General features: G+C 43.7%; 1 protein-coding gene across 3 annotated transcripts in view; it reads right to left on the bottom strand.

Moving 5' to 3' along the window:
* Positions 1 to 10787: 10787 nt before the first annotated feature.
* Positions 10788 to 23155, bottom strand: part of SUPT7L (SPT7 like, STAGA complex subunit gamma) — a 19549-nt gene continuing 7181 nt past the window's right edge. For all 3 annotated transcript variants that reach the window (XM_087775173.1, XM_087775174.1, XM_087775172.1), the window contains exons 3-5: positions 21679 to 22003; positions 19540 to 19777; positions 10788 to 16013 (exon numbers count right to left, since the gene is read on the bottom strand). In XM_087775173.1, coding sequence (XP_087631299.1) covers positions 15751 to 16013; positions 19540 to 19777; positions 21679 to 22003 — 826 coding nt within the window. In that variant the 3' untranslated portion in view covers positions 10788 to 15750. The remainder of the gene's footprint in view (positions 16014 to 19539; positions 19778 to 21678; positions 22004 to 23155) is intronic.

The following is a 23155-nucleotide window of genomic DNA, read 5'->3' as shown; positions in this document are numbered from 1 at the left end:
TGCAGCTCTGCCTCTTGCCCGATGGCATTAGAAAATAAACAGGGGAGCTCTTAGTGACTCTCTCATGTCATGGGCCAGACATGCAGCTGTTACAGAAAGACGTCACAGTGTGGTGGTTCCTGTCCCCTCGGCTTCCTGGCTGATCACTGACACAAGGTGCCTGGTAGCTATGTAATTTCCATGTTAACAGGCCATCGTTGTCCACAAGGGTCTATGCTACACTTGGCAAAAGTCAAAAAGTGGGACCAAGGTTGCTCTGAATTGCTTTGAACTTCCCGTTTGACAAGTTATTGGAGCCACAGGGAAAGATAAAGAAGTTGGAAGTTGGAAATTTGCTTTGGCCGACCTACAGATAAGGAAGCCTGTTCCACAATGGATAAGCTGAGGCCACAGTCCAGCAGGATCCACAGCAGCTGGCAGTCCTGCTGCAGAACTATGGGATCACTTCTTTTCTCTTGATCACCAGGGCAAGAAAAATGTGGCTAAAAGACATGCATTTTGGAGTCACCTTCAAGGATTTACTGATGAACACAGTGACTGATTCTGGTCAAGGATTGTTGCACTTTTCACAAGGGAGCACAAAGCCTATCAGAAAGTGTCTGCTGCATAAATGCTGCAAAGCTGCCTCTGCTTGGAGCACACTCAAACTAGCTTGGAAAAAATTACAACCATGAGTAACAACCCTGAACACGTGGGAGCAGAACTCCAGCTCTGAAACGTGTTGGATACTGACTTGCAAAGAAGGGGAAGATATTCCCTTGCCTCCCTGATGTTCGCGTGCTCTTTTTCCACAGGCAATCTGTCCACGCAGAATCAGAAGGTAGGAAAGGACAGCTGCCTGAGAAAGGGATGTATGCTGTGCTGGTGTCTTTTCTTCTCCAGAGTGATTGAGAATTGATAACACCTGCTGAGCAGCTGTGCCACATCTCTGTTTGGCCATTGTGAAGTCCTAGTAACCAGCATGGGGAGGGGAGCTGTTCCTGAAATACCTGTTTGTGTTGCTCTCAGACTTAACTTTGGGCTTGAGTTCCCAGAGCTAAATATTCAGGTGCAACTCTAGCATGACTTTGGTCATGCTGGGTGAATTTCCCTAGCTGCCTCTGCCAGAAGAGCAGGGTCTGTCCTAGTCATCTTCCCTTTCCATTCAGCAGCTAAACTGGTTGGAGTACCACCAATATATTCCCTACGTCCCACTTTGCACAGATCCATGTACTCACCATTCTCCCCATGTCTTTGTATGTTATTTACCATTTCTTTCCTCCTTTTCATTCATTCAAGACTTAGAAAAAGCCTTGAAGTCTTTCTTCAGGCAAAGCACCTACAGGTGTGCCCAGGACCTTTGTCCACGTGCTGCTGTGTCTGCTTCAATGCTGGACATAAATTATGTGACTGTACCCCTGAAACCTGCATGAAGTTACTTTATTGCCATGTCCTACTGCATAGATATGACCCTTTTTTTCACTTGTGAACCAGCTGAGGGAAAAATTAAATGAGTCTCTTATAGATCTACATTCCCAACACAGAGTTTGTTGCTCTATGTCCCTAAATCTATCTGTCAGCTTCTATCACACATAAGGGCCCTTGCTGGAACAACGGTTCCACCATTCTTAAATTAGCTTTTCTTGTTGGTGTTTAAATGAAAAGAGACATCTAATTTGTGAGTGAAAACGTTTGTCATTTCTTAGGGGGATCCAGACACACAAAATACAATTAACATCTCTGAAGAATGTTGCACAGAGGTTCGGCAGCAGCTGACAGGGAAAATGAAATGAAAACAAATAAAATCAGTTGTTCTAATACCATAACTCGAGTGGCAAGTGTAATCTTCTCCTTTTATCTGAGGTCGGAATTGCTTTCCTGCAACAGCTTTCATTATGAAAATGCGGCACTTCTCAGCACCGGAATATTAAGACAACACATGCCCAGAGGGGCCCAGATCATTTTAACGAGGAACAAACAATCCAGAATGCAGCTTTTATGTTTCTTCTGAACTAACACCTGCTTTGCAGCAAATGAACAATGGTAATGATAAACACGACAACTCACACATATCTGGGCTGAGATGTGCGTCGCTGGCATCTTTTTCTTCCTACCAGCTAAAGAAGGGCCCTGTGGCCAGTGTTACTTTTAGGACTGCTAAAACCCTTGGCCACAGGCTTCAGACTAGGTCTGTGTTTCATGGAGCTGTTGAGCTTGCAGGATGGTCCTGAGCTCCTGAAGAGACTCTAAAAGAAGCCAGTAATTTATTGAGGACAGGATGGATCTTTACCATTATTTTACTACTGTGGCTCAAGACTCATAAGACATTTCCTTATAGTCATGGAATAAATTAATGACCCAGGCAGAGGATAAACCAGAAGGCCTGATCCCTGCTTTGTGGGAGCTCCCCTGGGGGTCCCCAGCTGCATATTTTTTCACCCCTCAATTTGGGAGTAGGAAGAGATGGACAAAGAAGGAAGCTGCATACCTATCTGTAGTTTTCTGTGAGTAGTTATTTCAGACACCTTTCTTAAGGCCTGAGTGAATGACTTCAGCACCCAGAAAATAAAAATATTCCTTGTGAATTTACTAGTTCTTTATTTATTTATTAATAAATAAATATTTATGGGGTGACATCAGCTTTATTTATTCTCCGAATGAGCAGGTATCAGCTATGGTTGTGAAACGTACGTGTCAGAGCTCCTCAAAGTGGAATCTCCTGTCCAGACCAGTTTTGATATCTTGGGGCTTAACTCTGCCAAGGTTTCCACCATGGCATGTTTCCCAGCTTCCTGGGAAGACCCTGTGCCACCGTCTCTGTCTCTCGGAGAGCAGCTGCCACGTGCTGTCCCCATTCTGGCTGGTGAAGGCAGTACAACGCCTGGCTGGCGCAGCCAACCTGGAGCCAGTGCAATGCCTCCTGCAGAGAGATGCAGCACACTTCAGGGAGAGATAAGCCACCTGCATGGAAGTGACCCAGAGGCTGATCCAGGCTATGAGTTGAGCCATGCTGTCCTGTGCAATAATTTAAGAATAGTGAAATGTAACCTAGTGATCGAGATCCAAGTGATATGACGGCTGGTGAAAATATTAATAATAAATATCTTTAATTCAACAGGGATTTCCCAGATAAAGACATCCTGGCACTTACTGGAAAAACAAAAAGTATTAGCTTTGAGAATCATAAAACCTGCCTTCAGTTATTTGCCATCATTGTTTTTCCAAAACTGTTCTGCATGTCTTCTCCTCAGGTTGCTTCTATCCATTTTTTCCACTACAGACTGTTTGATGGAAGGGAGATTATGCTTATTAAATTTGCTAGCAATAAGCTGCAAGGGACTGCATGTACAATGGAGGACAGAGTCAGGATTCAGAATTACCTTAACAGGCTCTAGAAATGGTCTGGGGAAGGAACAGGTTAGAAAAGGGGTATGCGCGAGATTTTGCACTGTTAAATAACCAGCAGCACAAAAACAGGATGGAAAGGTATAGGTCGGAGAGGAGTTTTACAGAAAATCAGCAACAGACCCTATGGTACCTTAACCTGCAGCAAGAAGCACATACAGGCTGCTCATTAGAAAATACTTTTTAAAAAGTAAGGAGAGCAGCTTGGTCACATAGATTGCCTGGGAAGTTGTGGAGTGTCCCATCACTCAAGAGCTTCAAGGAGAGATTTGGACAAAAGTCAGTCAGAAATGACTTGTGTACTGGTGATCGTGGATGAGACAAGGCACTGGATTACAGGACCTTTCCAGCTCTACATTTCTATGGAGCTATGAGCTAGACCTGTTGCAGGACAGCTCCATTGCTGCACAGGGGATTCCAGCCAGGGCCCAGGAGAAGGAGGACTATCTGGTTCATCCAAGGCCTGGAGATAGCCAGAGGCTTGAGATTTGGGACAGCCAGGGGCACATTATACCTTGCAACCATGATGGAATTGTTACTGTAGAAGCAGCCCACTGAATTTGCCAGTAGCATCTGCAGAGAATCTAGGAATAACTTGACATAAGGATTATTTTCCCTCTAGTTTAGGCTGAATCACAGTTTCTGGTATGGCCAGTAAGATGACTGTCATCACTTAGGTAGTGACTTGCACAGGATTTGCAGTGCTGTAAAGCCCAGACACTTGGAAAGAGTTCATTTTCAGGGGAAACTCAGTTAACTGAGCAGCCAGTCTGTGATCTAGCTCTCTTCTGCATGCACAGTTCCCAGAGCTTACAGGTCTCTTAGAGACCTCCTGCCTTCAGCTCAGGTTATAAAGGGGGTCATGCTTTTAAGCTCTGGAAGTTCCAGTTCAGTCCCTGGTGTTAGCCAGCATAGCAGTCATCCCAGTCACATTGCTGCTGCGTTATTTTTGCTCTGTGGATGAAAAGAGGATTATAGTCTTCAGAGCTGCCAATCCAGATTCTTTTGGTAGCAATCCGCTCATTTATGCAAACAAAACCTGCAAAGCTAGAAGGAGACTGACAAGTAAGATTTAGAGCAGAGTATGGAATAGTGATGCTGCATTTTGTGAGAGAGCAAATCTATGTGCATCTCACTGGGAAACCAAGTGGAGACCTTAAAGAAGATGGAGGAAAGCAGAAAGGATGCCATGATTCACCCACATACATTGAAAGGAAAAGGATAGGAAGACCCTTATGGCCTAGAACTGACAAGATAAAGAGAGAATGTAAAAAGCTTCGACTGAGAACAGGCTTTTAAAACACGTGAAATTATTTCTGTGCCTTCTGGTTACTTCTGTTTCCCTTAGGGACTCCACCGTAGTTCGTGGGGTGACATCAGAAGTGACAGAGGACAAAGAGCACTGTTTCTCTGCTGGCAGGACTCTGTTTTTCCTCTCTCATTTTCCTTGGAATGAAATTGTCACACTTCCATTCTCCAGAGCCTGCTCCATTTCTCCTTTCTCAGAAACAGATTTCAAGATTTTCTGGTTATATAAAATGAATAATGGAACCTCGTTCAGATGCACGGACTACAGATGTCAGCTCTGCCTCTCCCCTTCTCCCTCTCTCTTGTCCTTATTAAGGTGAGAAGCTCATCGCTCCTTTTGGAAAAGGATGGAGAAATTTCTTTGTAAGGCAAAGGAAGTATTTTTACTTAGTCCTCAAGGAATTATTGCTCACAAATGAAGATCTGTTTCAGGAGAACACACATGAACATACATGATTACACACATGTAAAACAGAGAATTTCCAGGACAATTAGGAATTTCTCAGAAGGATCCTGAAAGAGAAATTTTTGGAAAACCTAATCTTGTATGAGCTTTGTTCAGTCTGCCAAAAACTTACTAGCTTTCTCTTATCCATCATATGATATATCAGAAAGCATGACACAGCTTAAATGAAGGGTGATATTTTGTAAAAGCGACTGAGCCCATGCCAACACCCATCTGCGTTCCCACGCCGCTCACGTCCCGGTTTTGTGTCTCTTGTTTACCAGGGGCTGGAGCCTGCCCAGAGCACCAGACTGCACACACGGGCATCCACTAGCAGAAAAATATGACTGAAAGCAAATGATTACTAGTGGCTAGTATGCTTTGTATTAACTTCTGTGTGGGCAAACTCAGTCCTGATTGATAGAAAATGGTGAGAGTAACAGCCTTGGCTTTTGAAAGCCTCTCTGTAGCAAGAGCATAATGTGAAAGCAGAAGTTGTTATATATTCACAGGTTGTCCCAGTGCCGTTCTGTGGGGAGATGGGCCTTCAGCTTCCATTCAGACTTTTCATGCTCCTTCGAGGGTACAGCGAGGGAGTCAATTAGCACTAACGATGGCAGAGGTGATTTAGTGATATGGACACTTGTGTATAAGAAAATGACGGGTGCTGTCAGATCAGTGGAATAAAAAATCATTCCTGGAGCAGCCTGGTCATGTCAGTTAGCTAGAGGCATCAGGTGTCCAGAGAGATGAACTGCAGATCCTGACCTAAATTTAGCCTGATGAGGTTTTTTTTTTTTTATTTTGCTCATTACTCTGCTCTACTGCTCTTATCCAGCAAAGCATTGAGATGTACGCATAATTCAAAGCACATCCACACCCTGATATTCATATACTTAAAATTACAGATGTACTTATCTGAATTGCTAGATGAAAGACTGGGAGCATTACATGGTTATCTCAAGCACCCAAAATTCCTCTGGTCACACATCCCACAAAGCCAAGATGCTGACAGAAGTAGCATGGGAACCATTCACAATCCTTTGGGAACTGTAAATGATATGATGGTAACTGCATAGCCACATATATAGCTGTTCTGTACATCTCTGCACAGATAAACACATATACAAATACTAACTACATCAGTATTTCCAAAATACATACCTACATAGATTGCCCTCTCCATAACTTCAGCCTTTCCTAGGTCACTCTGAATCGCTGACATCTCACGGATGCAGCAGGATTCAGGGCAGGGGGAGAGGGAGAAATCAAGACTTGTAATTTTTAACTTTTGCAGTTCCTAGAAGAATTTGTCTCACCTTTCTCTTTTCTCTGCCTTTCCTTTCACTTTTAGATCCTTCACCCCGTACGAATTTTCAATAGATGTTCCAAATGCTCATGCTTTCCCTCCGGGTGAGGCTGCTCACAGATTTTCTGCGCAGACTGTCACTGTCTCTTCCATCTGCCTTTCCAAAAAGAAACTTCAGTTCCTTCACAGTCCCACACCGGCACTTACAGGTACACATCTACTTGCAGCATGACTCTGCAAAATTACCTCTGTGCCTCATTAAGGCACCCTAGAAACTCCCACAAACAGCACCGGAGTTTGCATCTGTAGGTTCTGAAACTGCTTAAGACTCTGGAAGATGCCAGACTCATGAAGAATTTATGAAATAGAGTAAACAGAGTCTATGCATAAGGGTCTGTGCCACACCAACAAGCAGTCTCCTTTCTGGCCCGCAATTGCAAGACCAGGCATCTTTAATCCCCACTTGCTTCAGGAGTACTCGATAGCACCAGGCCATTAGTTAGTACCTTTTCAAGGGGTGATTCTAATTTGGTGCCTTATAAGATAGGTATCTTACTAGATGCCCTATAAGGGGAATTACATTCATTCATTATGGAAGTACATTTTGCACCCGACCCAAGAAGAACACAGCTTATCAAAACTGAGCATGCAAACCGAATTGCAAGACACAGAGAGAAGAGGAAAAGAAATCAGTGCTGAGAGCTGTAGAGCTCCCACTGCTCTGTTGTGCAAATCTCATTTTTTAAAGACTGGAAATGAGCGTAGGAAGGTCTCTGAGCTTTAGGCTAGAGAGTCTGAATACATGAGGGAGAGTGTATTCTTATTCATTTAATTTCTCTGGTTTCTTTGAAGTTGTGGTGGAAGATGTGAATATACTGAGATGTAAGTGGTTTGCTCACTCCTTTCCACAGAAAAATCCATTCAGTAGACAAACAATTATATTTTATCCTACCTGCTTGTTTAAAAAGACACTGTATTATAGGGCACCTGTATTTAATAGGGCTGTGACATCTCAACCATATCAGACAAATTTAATTTAGATGCCACAATATAAATGCAACTACTTTGCTTTCAATGTGACCATTAAAGAAGCTGGGAAGTGGATGTGTGCCTTTGTTTCTTTAGAGGGCATGAGGAAGTCTCAGAAGATGGGTTTAGATACTAAAGCCTTTTAGATTAGAATTGTTTCATGTCATTTTCTTTAGGCAATAGGAGTTACCAGCAATTGGCTTCCTTGCTTCTTTTCTTTACTAGAGAAATCCAGGACTGCTGTACAATAGAAGAGTTTATATCGACTCGAATAATAGCAAAATTATGGTATTACAAGAGTCAAGAGAATGAAAATGGGGGAAGATGGAGAGTGTTAAACTGGTCTGGTTACATTCATTTAAGTCCATTCACTACTGGGCATTGCAGATGAAAAAGGCTGGTTTTGCTAAACGTTCAGCATCACGGTCTTCAAAGGAACTGCAGCAGCAGCAGCCACGTCACATTTACCAAGCGCACTGAATTTCCTCCAGTAAGATCAGGAGCACCAAAACCAACATAGTGGCTGCTCCATGCTTGGAAAATGTAATGAAAAGGAAAAAAAAAAAAAAAAGGCCTGCTTTTCCTGTTTGTTTGTTTGTGTTAGTATTGGCAAACACTTTCATGTTTCCAGCCTTTCTCAAAGTACTCTGAAATTGATACCCAGAAAGAGTAAGCTTCTGTAATTCACAAAATCTTTCATAGGGTTACCTTTTAACAAAAGCCAGCTCTGGCAAAGCAGGGCAACACAGACCCCAGAGCATGCTCCATGCCCGGCCCAGGCTGCTGCAGCTGCCCCCCCAGCCTGATCTCCTACAGTGCAAGTCCTGCCTCTCCCCCTCCTTCAGCCTGGAGGCATCAGGGATGGAGGAGCTTTATGCTGGAGCTGGAATCCAGCACGCCTTCCATGCTGGGCCACTAGTTTGTCCAGCAGCAACAAGATGGAGCAGCTGAGAAAAGCCATCAGCATCACCAGGGACAAGAGGTTCATTTCTCACCAACCTCCACAGCTTCTCAGAGGAACATAAAGTCATTAGCACTTGCTCTACACTAATAACAGCCCAGATGATTATCTCAGCACATGACCTGAAAATCCACAGTTTCCCTGCAATCCAGTATCCCACTTCTCCCTTGCCTCCCAGACAGATGGACTCCATAGGCAAGGGGACAGATTAGTCCAGGGGACTGTGTAACACTCTTAACAAAAGGATAGAGGGTCACCTCCCCAAAGTCTCATCACAACCAAACTTGGCCTTTTTAGAGAACATCCTTCCTTCAAAGCATATCCGATTTCTAGCTTCCTTTCCTCCACCAAAAAAAAAACCCAACTTTGGCTAAAATTAAGATAAATAGCCTTACCAGTTTTTTTTTTTCCTTGGAGAAAAATCTTGCTTCCTAAGTTTGCTCTGCAATTCAAGATGGGCAGCAACAGTGTGCCGCGAGAAGCTGGGTGGCAAGGGCACAGGAACTTTGGCAGGAGCTTGAGAGGAGAAAGAGCGACGTGGGTCAAGGGAAGGATGGGGGCAAACCTAGGTGAAGGGCCAGGAGTGGCACAGGGTGAGCGGAGGCAGTCGGACGCTTGGATGGGGCACAAAGCTGAGAGTAAGGCACAGCTATAGGGACAGTTTGGGCTCAGAGGCAGCAGCCCAGATTTGAAGGAAAAGCACACAGAGTGGATGCCAGGGCCTTGACAGACACCAGAAGCAAAGACAAGCCCTCATGACACCCAAGTCTTTCATCCAGCTCACTTTCGGGGCCCCGCTGCCTATTGCAATGACACCCCGCACACACCCCAGAGCAAGGACACACACAGCCTGGGCACAGGAGTGATGCAACCATGACTTCCGAGCCGATTCCCAAGGGGAAGGACTGGTCCAGGAGCAGGGGCTCTTTCTGGCCCGCCAAGCCTGGAGGGAAAGACCCACGAGCTCTGCAAACCCCTGAGCATCAGCACAAAAGGGGTGACCACCCCACCACGCCGCTGCCGTGGATCCCCCAGCCCCGTTCTCCCCACTGCAAGGGTGCTGGGCGCCGAGTCCACCCCAAAGGAGATTTCACCGTAACTCATAATGAGGTCGTCTTCCTTCACGCAAGCGTTTCCATAGCAACAAAGAGGCGATTCTAATCTCCAATATAAAAGACACAGCAAAAATGACATGGTTTGAGGTCTGGGGTTTTTTTGGGGAGGGGAGAGGTTGTTGTTGCAGCTGCAAGCAGCCCTCCCTGGGCTGCAGCGTCCCCCCGGCCGGCAGCCCCCCATCAGCGGCGTGCAGCCAGCACCACCACGCGGCCACAGCCGCCCCCGTGGACCACCGTCCTCAACCGCACCCGCAGCAGGGCAGGGGGCAAGAGTCATGGCCGCTGCGAGCCCACGAGCCGGCGCAGAGAAGCGGGGTCCCCCCGCTGAGATCATCAGTCATCAAGGCTCCCGGCAGCCTGCGCGTTCAAGGCTGCCGCAGCACAGGCGCTTCAGGTTGTTGGAGCAGAAGGCGATAGAACGGGGATGCAAGTAGGCTCGGGCTTTAATCTGGTGGGGTGCAATCCGAACAGGTGATTGCTGTCCTCTTCCTCCAGGCCCTGCCAGGGAAGTGGAAAGCACAACCCCGGATTCACCCGCGGACTGGGAAATTAGTTCAGTAGTATAGGCTTCGGAGGACAGCAGTCCTGTGGGCAGACTGCTCTGAGGTCCAAGGGTGATGGGAAGCACTGTGATTATTATTCCCTCTCTCCTGGCAAGCAACACAGGCCTATATCCTAATTCATGGTGTGCTATTTCCAATAGGGTAGCCGGGCTATCAAGCATCAAACATCCCCCCTCAGCTCTACTATGACAGGCAGAGCAGAGGGGAAAATACGCTGTGCTTCATTCACTGCAGTCTAAAGCAGTATGTAGAACAAGCAGACCAGCACCTAAAAGAGCAAAGCACAAGGCTTGGAGCAGGGCTGCGAGGTAGTCTGGTAATATAAGTAGTAGAAGTATACGTAAGTAGTTGCTTCAGAAATAGCACTTGCTTATGCTAGACGAATACCAATACTAGCACTGTGGTACTAATATCACTTCTGGGGCTCACTAGCACTGGCACCCGTGAAAAATAAGACTTCCATTTTCTCTGGCCAGATCCTGGAATAACATCTCTTGTCTCCCTAGTTGTGACATTAACACTGATATCATCTCAGTACCTTATTTACGCTTGCAAAAGGTCTACTCCCGATCCCATGTAAAGGCAGACAGAATCCCAAGACTGGCTTTTGCATTCACAGCACTGTTCTTCAAACAAACAAAAAAATCCACACAGCACCTTTAGGATTTTTATTTCTGAATAATTTTTTTATTTTATTTTCTTAGAAATTACAAAGAAACTCTCTCCAGGAGAGCAAGGAAAAAAAACAACCCTGAAATATTTACAAGCAATTTTGTTCCATATAAACACAAGCAAAGTTACGTATTTCATTCACATGCATGTACAAAAACATTTTAAGTAAAACATCCTTCACACATGACATCTGCATTAGTCTCAGAATTGAGCACATAATTAGATTGGCCTCACCTACCCTACCTAATCTTATTTTCCTATTTTCTTTTTAAATTATAAATTTCTATGCAGGAAACATCTCTTTTTCTGCACAACATTATGCATATTCAAATTAGCATGGATGGTCTTGGAATTAAATCACTAGGTAGCACAGTCTGACATACAGCTGTATTCTAAAGTTGTTACACTGCCGTTTATACAGTGAACTTTGTTGGATACCAGGCAAAACTCTTCAAAAGGAATAAAAAGGTATTGCTAGAGGGAAAAAGGAATATGATACACAGTGCTCTCTCAACTACAATCCTGTAGGATTCCCATGCAAAACACTTCAAAAGCCAAGTAATTCACCGACCTTGCTCTCCAAATTGATATCAAAGTTCCCACCAATTTCAATCATGGTAAAATAAATCACTAAAGACATCAATGCTACTGTATATGGACGTGGTCGTACTCAATATTCCAATTTGCCATCCACCCACCTTTGGAAAGAGAGGGGAGAAAGATGAAAGAACCAACAAAACTGCAGACTACTGAAGCAGGTGGGTCGGCAGAACGCTTTACCAGCGACCAGCAAAACCCGACAACCGTGAGAGCAGAGCTTCATTCCAACCCACTGCGTAATCTCACTGTGGCTTAAAATTTGGGGATTACATGGTCAATGAACTCCTCACTAGTTGCCCAAGGCTGCATTAACACCCAGCAAAATCTTATTCGATTCATCAAAAGAGAATATTGTCTGTATCTAACTTTGTGAGCTAGATTTGAAATTTCACTATTTCGTGCATGATGAACACCACTGTAAATCTAAGGACTGTAAACGTTCAGAGGGGAAGGGTTCACCCAGAAGGTAAAGCTTCCACATGCATAAAGGAAACGTCAAGCACACAAATGTCAGAAGCAACGCTTAGCATAATGGGGGAACAGGAGGCACAGATTTTACTCTGCCATCATTTTTAAATGTACAAGCAATGCCGATGCATTTCTCACCTCTGCATAAACATGCATCTCAAAGAGAATCAATAACACTCCTCTCTTACACTGCAACAACACAGTTGAATCAAAGGAGGGTGAATTTGCACTGTATTTAAATATACTTGAAGCACTCAGGCTTGGCTTGTTGCAGACTGTGTGTTACAGCGTGAAATGGGTGTGGAAAAGGGATGTGAAATAAACAACACAATTAAAAGTAAGACAGAACATCTGTACATGAGCAATATAAAGAAAGCACTTAAGATTGATGTTTAGAAGGTTTAACCAAAGCCCTGGACAACACTAGATTTTCATTTTCAGCCCACTTGAAGTCTTGCAAATGAGCAAGCAATGCTGGCAGCTGTCACCCTGTCCTCTAGCGCCTGAAAATAGTGCAAGGGACTTTGCATAGGTGCCCCAGCCTCAAGAATACTTTACTAAAACAGCTGGTTAAGCATCTACAGAGAAAGGCTCAACGACAGGTGTTCTCACACAGTATCAAAGACATAAGGGCCAAATCAGGCTGAGGCTCGAGGCTCCAGCCTAGCACATTCTGTGTGTTGTGGAGAACACTGGATCTGCTGGTTTAAGTAAGATAGGCAGTCTGCTTTTTAGCCCCGTACTCCCATTCGATCGGCAAGCTGTACAAAATGTGTAGAAAAGAAAAAGCACTGGCCCAGCAGGAGGAAGTCTCCTCTGATTCCCACAGAGGAAGGGCTAAAGTCAGGTCACTTAACTCAGATATATGGTGCGGATGTCTTCAGCTGAGGTAGTGAAGCTGAACTCACTTTACAGGCACACAAAGGAAAAGTAGACATTTCTAAAAATGCCATTCATCTGACCTGCTTTATACTTCTACTTCAAGGCCAGAGGAACGGTGACCTAAGAATGACTGTTTCTCTTCAGTTGCAAACGGGGCCCAGAGGAACAAATTTAGATGCAGACATCTAAAGCTGAGTGAGAAGATACCACCCCAAATGCCTTCCTTGTACCTGGGCAGTTGAACAGCACAGTTGTGCTGCACTTCTTCATGATAAGCCATTTTGCTTAAAACCAGTATCATATAGGTCTGTAACATTTCAGTGTCCACCTAAGCATTCTCCAGCCAGCAACAGTCCTACTGAAATGGAAGAAAAGCTCACAACTCTCACAAAACTCTTTGTATGATCACAGTGCCTTTTCTGAATAGTAACTAAATCTCAAACACACTTCTAAGAGGCAAATCCTGCTATTCTTTTTATACAGCTGAGAAAACAGGGACATTGCAGCTTGCCTAATGGTGACTCAAAGGGAATCATAATAAAGATTTCCTGATACACTGGTATGCTCTTCTACTGCTGACTAGGCTCCAAATAGCCAGAATTTAGCCCCCAGGAGAAACCTTTAAAACTGTGATAGACAATTTTAACTCCAATGTCCATAAAAGCCTGTGGTCACACATTCTTATTAGACATTGAGGAATTTTACGTTTGGCTTCCACTTCTATAAAGTGGAAGAGAAATACAGTAAGGAAAAAAGAATTAAGGCTAGGCATGTTATACAGAAACAAAAATACTATGCCTGGAGCTCATTCTTTCAAAAGATAAACTTGCAATTGTAAGGACAAATAGGAGGTTTGGTAAATCTCCCTCAAACATCCCAATGGGTTACAGGTATAAAGCCAGTTTAAGTGGCTGTTCATTCTTGATTCACGTTCATTCTAGCTTTTTTGAGAGAGACACTCACTGAATTAAGCTAAAGACTGAGTTGATCAACTGAGGATTGTGCAGAATAAAAAAAATGCCATCAGTCAGCTAAGCCATAAAAGCGAGCGGCAAAATAGATTCTGTTTCAGACTAAGTTGTCAAGATAACAACTTTGAATACAAAACCTCAGCCAGCCTGAAGTTGCTGCACTCAGTCCAATGAGAGCAAAGGAGAAGTCTGCATTGCCAGTACAGGCTCACACCAATAGTAAAAGCTGCTTCATTCTCTCCAGAAAACCACATCAACTTCCCTGACCAGATGATCAAGAAATAAACTAGGGAAGAAGCGCTGCTGGACTTGTTTCTAACAAGGAAGAATTATTGGAGAATGTGAAGGCCTTGGCTGCAGCAGACATGGAATTGTGGCATTTAAAATCCTGAGAAACGTGTACAGACAGTGTCCTGGACCTTTAGGACAATGTATTTTGGTTTATTCAACGAATGTCTTGACAGGATCTCATGAAGGACTGCCCTGGCCTCCCAAAGGGGCCCAAGTGTGCTGCCTTATCTTCAAAGACAGCTTTCTCATAGTAGAACAGTCCTTTCTGACAAGCAGAAAGTAAAGCAGGCATGACAGAAGGCCAGCACAGATGATCAAGGAACTCCTGACTGAACTCAAACACAAAGGAAAAAGTACACAGAGGTGGAAGTGAGGATGGGCTGGCTGGCAGGGATATAGAGACACAGCCCAAGTATGCAGGGACAGTTAGGAAAGCCAAAGCTCAGCTGGAGTTGAAACTGGTAACAAATGTGAAGAAGGGCTTCTTTAAGTACACTGGAAACAAAAGAAAGGTTAAAGAAAACATGGGTTTACTGTTCAACAATGCAGGCAATCTGGTGACAAAGGATGCACTTTGTACTTTGAGGCTGATGTACTCAACACCTTTTTTGCCTGTTTTCACTCATAAGGTCTGCCTTCAGGCCTGCCAGGTCCCTGGGTCTTCTAGCAGAGTGCGTGGGAATAAAGCATTATCTACAGTAGAGGAAGATCGAGTTAGCAAGAACTTAAGCCAATTGGACGTACATAAGTCCATGGAACTGGACAGGATGCATATGAAGGCACTGAAGGAGCTGGCTGATGGCACTGTGAGGCCACTCTACAGCATCTTTGCTAGGTCATCATAATCATCAGCAATGGCTCTCCAACCAGTGAAATACCCTGACTTAAGACTGTCTTGTTGCCCGCAACAGTCAGCAAGCATGTAGCCAGCGGATCAAGGGAAATTATTATTTCTCTCTATTTAGTGCTTGTGAGACCATACCTGGAGGACTGCATCCACTTTTGTGCTCCCACTTACAAGAAGGCCACTGCAGCAATTTCAGTGGAAGGCCACAAAGCTGGTTAGGGGGCTGGAGCACACGACATAAAGAGGCTCGGGAAGCTTGGTTTCTTCACACTTCAGAGAAAAGGCTAAAGAGAGATCTCATTGTATACAGCCCCTTAATGGGTGGGTTAGAGAAGACAGTCAAAACTCTTCTCGGAGATGAACACAAGCTGGAACATAGGAAATTCCAACTAGATGCAAGAATACATTTTTTCTTACTATGAGGGTAGTCAAATATGGGAACATGTTGCCCAAAGAGATTTGGCATCACCATCCTTGGAGATACTCAAAACTCAAATGGACAAGGCCCTGAGCAACCTGCTCGAATTGGCTGTGCTTCAAGCAGCGGGCTGAACTAAAAACATCAAGAGGTCCCTTCAACCCAAATTATTCAATGACTCTGTGACTGGGCAAATCTCCTCACAACTACTTTCCACTGGTAACTTCCTCATTCATCTGCCAAAGCAAGCCATGCCGCCACCAAATGTACCGGGTGATCTTCATTCTCATGAGTCAGGATGGAGCACAGAAGCCAGCAAAGAGGGGAGCTGAAGTGCACTACACATCAAACCTCTCATAATAATTTTATGCAAGGTCCCTCACACTCCAGGGCCAGCCCTGTTTATGAATCATAGCCATCACAGTACTCTCAGTTTGTTTCAAGTCTGTTACATACCATCAGGACTAAACAAAAAGACTGTCTCTTTTCACATCTTCTTCATCTTTTTCTTGCAGCGCTGGTTGAAGACAGGTGAGGATCCCATCAGACTGTCAGCAGAATGAGAACCGTAGCTGCTCTCAGAGCCATTGGGGCTCTGTGGCATCCCAGCTTCGCTCATGCCTGACATGGGCTCCTCAAAGACATCGCTGCCTAGGACCCCGTGGCCATGTACATTAGCCTCCTCATTTTCCTGTGGCTCCATTTTTACCTGTGCCAAGTTCCAGAGTGGGGAAGCGTTCACCTCAGCCCCTAGAGAAACAAAAAGCACACAGTAGTAACCGAGTAAAAAGACAAATGACAAACAGCATACAGATGCAAGGGACAGCAGCACTGGTAAAGAAGGAGCAAAAGCATAGCTATTGGTGAACTAGGCTGGGGCGAAAACAAACAAAACACACCAAGCACTGCGAAACAATAAATAAAAAAAAAATCTGTTGGCCTTTTTTTTTTTTTTTTAATAGCCCAGTAATTGTCGCTCTAAAAAATATGCTATCCTTTCACAGCAGTCCTCCACATGGTTTTCTCCATGAGAAACAACAACTTAAAGAGCCCACATCACCCTCCAGAAGGAGTGTCTCAGCAGCAATGAGTACACCAACGGCACATGGACTAGACCCTGCATAAGCAGGCCTTGGAGGCAGTCCAGAAGTCATTCATGATGATGAGGTCCTTGCAACATCGGCGACCTCCTTTAAGCTGTCAGACATACTGGACTTCTGCAGGGGAGGTGAAGTGAGAGGGCAGAGGAGTATGTACATGAACACTCTCAAACACTACTTCCAGCACTGAAATGCAGGGACATCAGAGCTGCAGTCAGCCACCCGACTGCCTGTCTCCTACTCAACACCCGCAGGTCTCATCCCATCCTTCAGCAGAATGGGAAGAAACCCTCTTAGTTCAACCTCGCAGACACCCCGCTGGGAAACAGTGTCCCCTCCCCCTTTTTTTTAACTTTTGGACTCGTGCAATCTGAGCAGATTGAGGATTTTCTGTACAAGATTACAAAACCATATTTCTTGATAACAGCAAACGTTTTTCTCCCCAAGAGCAGTAATTACAGATTGCATTATTTCTGCTTATTTACAGTTTTAAGAGAGACAAAAATCCTATTAAAGATACACTAATTGGGCTCCTTGCTGAGATGGGCATAAACAGCCCGGAACTGAGCAAAACCTGAAATCTTCTCACTTTTAAATCTGGTCACTCTTATGTGTGGTTAAATTCACATGGAAAATAAAAAAAAAAAAACCCTAGGAAACCAGGTTTAATAAGTTTTCCAAACCTTGTGTCTCAAGAAGCTTGGCTATAGTTTGAAAGCACAACCAAACCTCTTGTACTGAGCCAAACCTACTCCTATTCCCTATTATCAATATACTACTAACAATAGTCCCTTATTACTAGCAATTACACAGAGAACAAATCTTCCATCACATGTTTGTACTGAGAATTCTCCCTTATGAAGAAGTCGGGAATCTCTTCCAGAGCAGCTCAGCCCAAACCAGGGTTTAAGAGACCTTTGTGGTAGCACAGCCTACATTAGCTCAGCAGTTAGACAGGAAGCCAGAATGAAAGTGCTCGCTGGTGTCCAGTTGCCTTAATGAAAAATCCTTTTTATGTTAATTATAAGTAAATGTATTCCTCTCAACAACAATGGACACATCATTAAAACGCTATCAGTTCCACAGAGTTGCAGCTCCAGTCTACACAATAATCAAAGATGCTCACTAAACTTAACTGTGTCTTTCTTTCATCAATTGCTTTTCAGTGCTCAGCCTTATTCCTTTCAGCTCTATCACCTGTCATTGCCAGTGTCACTAATGACTAAAAGTACTTAACCATCCACACAGGATGGTTCATCTTCAAAGCACTTTAACTTCAAAGTACTTTACAAATGAGCTAATCCTCATGTTATCCTGCTGGGTGGAGGAACAAGGTCCCCAATTTTGCCTCCACTTCCCCAACTGCAATGAAATCAAGCACCTACCCCACAACAACAACACCCGGCACAAGCAGAAACACACACAGAACACAGAAGGCTGTAATGAGAGTTTTGCCCTCAGACACTGAACCCTTGCTGCCCTCTCTACGGGCCTCACACTTGTACTTTCGAGATGGTGGTGTCCTAATTGCAGCAGCTTTTTCTTCCTCCTTAAGATATTACGCTCTCCAGTCTGCCCAGCTCTAGACTGGGACTTCACACAGTGATGAGATTTCCAAAGGCCCTTGTGAAGTGAAGAGGGATTTTCAGGGAGGAACAGAGCACTTGTATTCTTAATTAGAAAACATCAATTCGGTATCAGAGAGGCAAGAGGCATTTAATATACAGCTAGCATGCTAACCTCTGGGTCTCAAGTGGTAGGTGCTAATACAAAGCTTTCCAGATGAATCACTCGCAACCTCAGATGGGCCAGAGGAGTCTGCTGTTCCCTCTCCCACAAAAATGTGAGCACTTCACATTTCAGAGGTACTATGGAAAACAGTATGAGCTTCCAGAAAAACATCAGATGGATTTGTGCTTTTTTAAAACTCAGCAGAATGTGCTATTTAAAAAAAAAAACCAAACAACAAACAAAAACTAATGGACTCAGAGGTATATTCTAACCTCACTATATATGCTACGTAGTTCACGGTTAACAGGAAGACAGGCTTCATTGTTTTTTAACCAGATTTTTAAGTGAAACAGTTATTATTGCATGGATTTCCAGAGTTCAGGTTCTATGCAACAATCAAAACTGGCTGTCTTTGGGAGAAGAATCTCTTCATTTTCCACAAAATTTAGCACTACTAAACAGTGCACAGAGTAAAAAACTTGTGTATAGATATAGAAAAGGCACTGCCGTAGCAGATTCTACCATGCTGGCCACCAGTGTGCTTCAATGCCAATATCAAGGGATGACACTTTGAGGAAAAGAGTGCAGTCTCCATAACCCCACTACTTCACTCACCATTTCACTTTCCACGGCCCCAGCTAACTACAGCAGCCTTTGGGGTAGAGATGCTAGAATAGGAGAGACTCCCACAAGCCCATTTCATAGAAGTCACTGATAAGCTTTCAGAAAACAATGATTCTCACTACCAGGGTGACTTCTGAATATGGAGGACTGCACCAAGTATCATCAGTAATTCAGTGCCTAAACTATATAGGGTCTTGAATTTACTCCAGCCACAAGGAACATGGCCTTCAACTTTTCAGTAACATGAATCTCTGGATAACAATCCAAAACTACCCAGAAAAAAAAAAAAGAAAAAAAAAAAAGTCCGGTACTGTCCTTACTAGAAATAAGGATAAAACTCTAGCCTCTTTTAAACTAAAATATATACATATATATAAACCCAAAAGTCATTTTCATCTTTGTTACATTAGACTGGAAAAAAAACTGTTCGTACTCACATCTGCAACAAATACCCTAGTTCAAAAAAACAACAATAAAGCCCTTGGATCATCACTGTAGAAAAACAATCTACCTCACACCAATAACAAAGCCAAGAACTTTAACCATCCCCTAAAAAGAAACACCATGTAAAGCATTTTGTGTTCTACAGGGTCCACGAATGGAGTAAATATGTAACAAATCCCAGTAACTGATACCTTTGATTCTTTGGGTTTGTATTTAGAAAGCAAGGAAGGGTTTCCCTCCCATCCAAATCTTTTTACTAAAACTTAAGAATTTCTTCTCCCTCTCCTTCCTCACATTGGGATCTGCTATTAAAATTGGAAACAAGATCTCATGGAACTGCTGATGGACTGTTTCCAGGAGTAGCAAGAAACTCCTACCTGAAGTCTGCGGGGAAGCTTCTACTTCCAAGTTGGCAGAGAAGCGCTCACTTTGAGCTCCAAGGACTCCAACGGGCAAAGACTGGTCACCAGAAGCCAGATCTCCTTCCAGCTCCTCACTTATGGGGAAAGTAATATCACTAACAGGTTCCTCCTTAATTTTCACAGGCTTTGTGTCTTCTGCTGCCTTTTCAGGGTTGACAATCTTCTCATATTCTTCAGAGAGCTGTTTGCTAACCTGTGAAAGATCAGTGGGGGTGAAAAAGAGGCCAGAAAGGTCAGAGTGACTTCAGAGACTCTGATGGCAATTACATTGCAGTACGCTCTGTTCCCAGAATATTATTAACATCTGACCTGAATGAACAAGTAAACAGGTTACCAGCTACACAGGAAAGGTTTTTTTTTCCCCCCTTTAAGAACACCTTCTGCCCTATAACAAGGGACTTTAATAAGAGGTTTAATCCATTAACACATCTGCTTGATAAATATGATCACCTTTATTTCACAGACAGAGATGATGAGGCCCAGAAATTTAAACAGAGTACAAAACAAAAGCAAAGTGTCTCAGTCTTACTCTTTGATTTTCCCTATAAGACTGTCCCTCACCCACCAGTAACAAATTTACTCCAGCATTAAAAAACAAGCAGCCCAGATATTCGTCAGCTCCGTAGCCACCACTGGGCAAAGCCTGGGTACCTTCTGTCAGATTCATAGCAAAAAACACAGAAGTTTTCTCCAGTCAGAGAAGTGAAACAAATACAGGAATGAGATTCAGAACTACCCTGTACTTCTAGAAACTTAACAACTGTAAGCAATTAAATTAAAAATTTCAGATTTCATCTGCGTCTAACAAATGCTTGTTTATACCACTGAATCCCAACATCCAGGCAACTGTGCTCAGGAAAAGCCCAAGGCTTTTTAACAGCAGAAGCAAGAAGGAAAAAGACTAGCAAAGCCTATTTCCCCCTTGCAGATATACTTTGAAATACAGAGGCTACTGTGGACCTCAGCCCTGCGTAAAGAACAGAACAAATAAGACAACGACCAGCTGCAGGATGAGAGTGAACTGCATCAGCAGAATGATGCAGAAAACCCAAATTCCAAAAGGAGACAACATCCGAACAAAAACATTTGAACAAAAATTAACAGAACTCGTTTTCTGAACAAAAATGTTTTCAATGAAGACAGATCTTGATGATGTTATTTTTATGCACACACCTCAGAGTCCATCACAATTTACATGCACTTACTGATGCCTCTGATTTATACTGTCTCTGTAAGCCACAAGGGGCCAACCCTGGGACAAGAAGAAGCACAAAGTAGCTGCTCCAAGACAAGTCAACTGGCACTCAGATAACGTGACAAGGAGGAAGGGATGGCAGGTTTTGCCTTTGGTCACAGGCAACCCACTTGATTCAAGCCTTGTTTTCTGATGAGGAATAAAATTCAAACCCTTGCATTTCTCTAAGTCCACAACAGGCAGTCTTATATCATTCAAAGAAAATGTGTATGTTTAATTTCACAGAATAGCTGGACCAAGAGAAACCATACCCTTATTCTTACAACCTACGTTTATATACCTCTTATATCCAAGGAATTTAACAATTCCTCTTCTTTCTCCACAGAAGCACAGTCCCCTCTAGAGTGGAAGGTAGCACCTGTGTGACAACTCAGATCAGCACAATAGTACCCTGTACTCCCAAAGCTTAAGCAAGTCACTCCTTGCTTAAGCGAACACAAGCCACTGAACAGCCTAGTAATTTTTGTTTGTCTGCTTACTTGTTTTCTGAAATGGTAAGAAGCCAAATATCCCACTAAAGCAGATAATTCAATCGGTCAGTACTGATTTTACCTCTACTTGATGTTTTTGTCTGGGCCATTCAAGAGCTGGGGGCCTCCTCTTAAACCCAGACAAACCATCAGTAGAGCATTCTTAGCCTCAGTAGGGACACAAATAAGGGGCTCTATCTTCCAGTCAAAAAAACCCTGTTTCTCTTTTCCTTGATGGCTCCCCTCCACACCCAAGGAGGTTTTCTAATCAGATTTTACCTCAATAAGACTCAGGACTTGCTATAGGAATAAGCAATTGTACTGGGGGTACATTTCTTGGTGTTGTCAGGTCCCTACTGCTCTTCTCACCTGAAGCATGTAGCTGTGATAATCCTTAATGCGGTGTTGCCAGAACTTCTGCAGCGAGAGCACGCTGCCAATGCCCACTTCATGGAAGACCTGCTCCATGACATCAGGGAAAGGGGTGTGCCCTAGTCGAGCTTCTCGATCCACAGCAAAGCGCAGCAGTTTGGTGAACTTCAAGCAGTACTCGTGGGCGATGTCTGTCAGGGTCTCCAGGACACTCTCATTGGCACACTCAAAGCCTGTGTGAGCCAGGATGGTGGCCATTGACTGGTAGAGAAGCTGCCGGCAGGAGGACCAACTCAGCTCAGTCACTGGCTCCCCTTTTCCTCTAAAAACCAGAAAAGACAAAAAAAGCACATCTCCAAAAACTGAAAGGAATGTATCAGTTGAAGAGATATTGTCAATAATAAGGTGATGTACAAAGGGAAAGCAGATTGTTTGGGGTTCTCCACAGCTTCTCCATTACATATGGACACTAGCTAGTAAGGGTTTATCTGCTTTCCCTTCTTCCCCTCCCTCCAAATCAGCACTGCCAATTCTCATTTTCCCTTCTAATGCCGCAAGATTCCTTGGGTGATTCATGAATGTGGGATGCAAATCTTCTGAACCCCTAAGCAACTCCCTTCCCACCCAAGAGCTTTTCTCCTCGAGATGTGAATTAAATGGGTCCTTGACACAAACAAAAAAAGGCATTTTAAATAACATGAATGCAAATCATTTCCCCTCTCAGTTAATTGCATTTCTCTTCCTTATTATCTCTGATGTCACAGGCCTAATAGTCAGATACAAAGGCTTCTGGGATAGACAAGATCTGAATTTATAATGCGAAAGACAGAAAAAAAAATCATGAAATGGGATACACACACATTTCACAAAGGTACACTGTAGCCAAAAAGACCATTTCCCTGCCCTCATTTCCAGTCGTCACTAAGCACGACACTGAGAGAAGTATCCCCTTATGCAACCTAAGAAGTGAACACCAGGACCTGGGAGGAGGCCCAAAGAAGTTCTGCCATAGAGCAGCATTCCCTGACCTTGGGTTTGAGACCTGTCTTCTCGGTGTTGCTAAGCAGGAAGGAGTGACCGTACAGGATGGAGAAGATGGAGAACAACTGACATGAGCACTTCATACATTATTCATTTACAGTCAAGCAACTGCATTTTTCATCAAGATGAGTTAACAGATAGAAATTCCACATAGGAAAAAGAGAGGACGAGATAAGGCAAGGCCTCTGAAAGGTAAACATATTTCTACCAGATTTCTCAACTAACAATTAAATGCATGCGATGTATTTGCCCATATCAGTAACACGGTCTTCAAATGCTGATGTCAAAAAATCAAATTTCCTTTCTGCTAAGTATGGTATTTATATACTTTTTTACACTTCATTCAGCACCAATGGCAGAACTAAGCTAACAATTTCACCCTTCATTTGTTTCTGATCAATTTCTCCCAACATCTTCCGCAGCCCACCCTGAG

Source organism: Nipponia nippon, unplaced genomic scaffold (assembly GCF_047370975.1).
Source record: "Nipponia nippon isolate SJK-2023a ecotype South Korea unplaced genomic scaffold, ASM4737097v1 scaffold_4, whole genome shotgun sequence".
In the NCBI taxonomy this organism is placed as follows: Eukaryota; Metazoa; Chordata; class Aves; order Pelecaniformes; family Threskiornithidae; genus Nipponia; species Nipponia nippon.
This window is presented reverse-complemented; position numbering and strand designations above follow the sequence as displayed.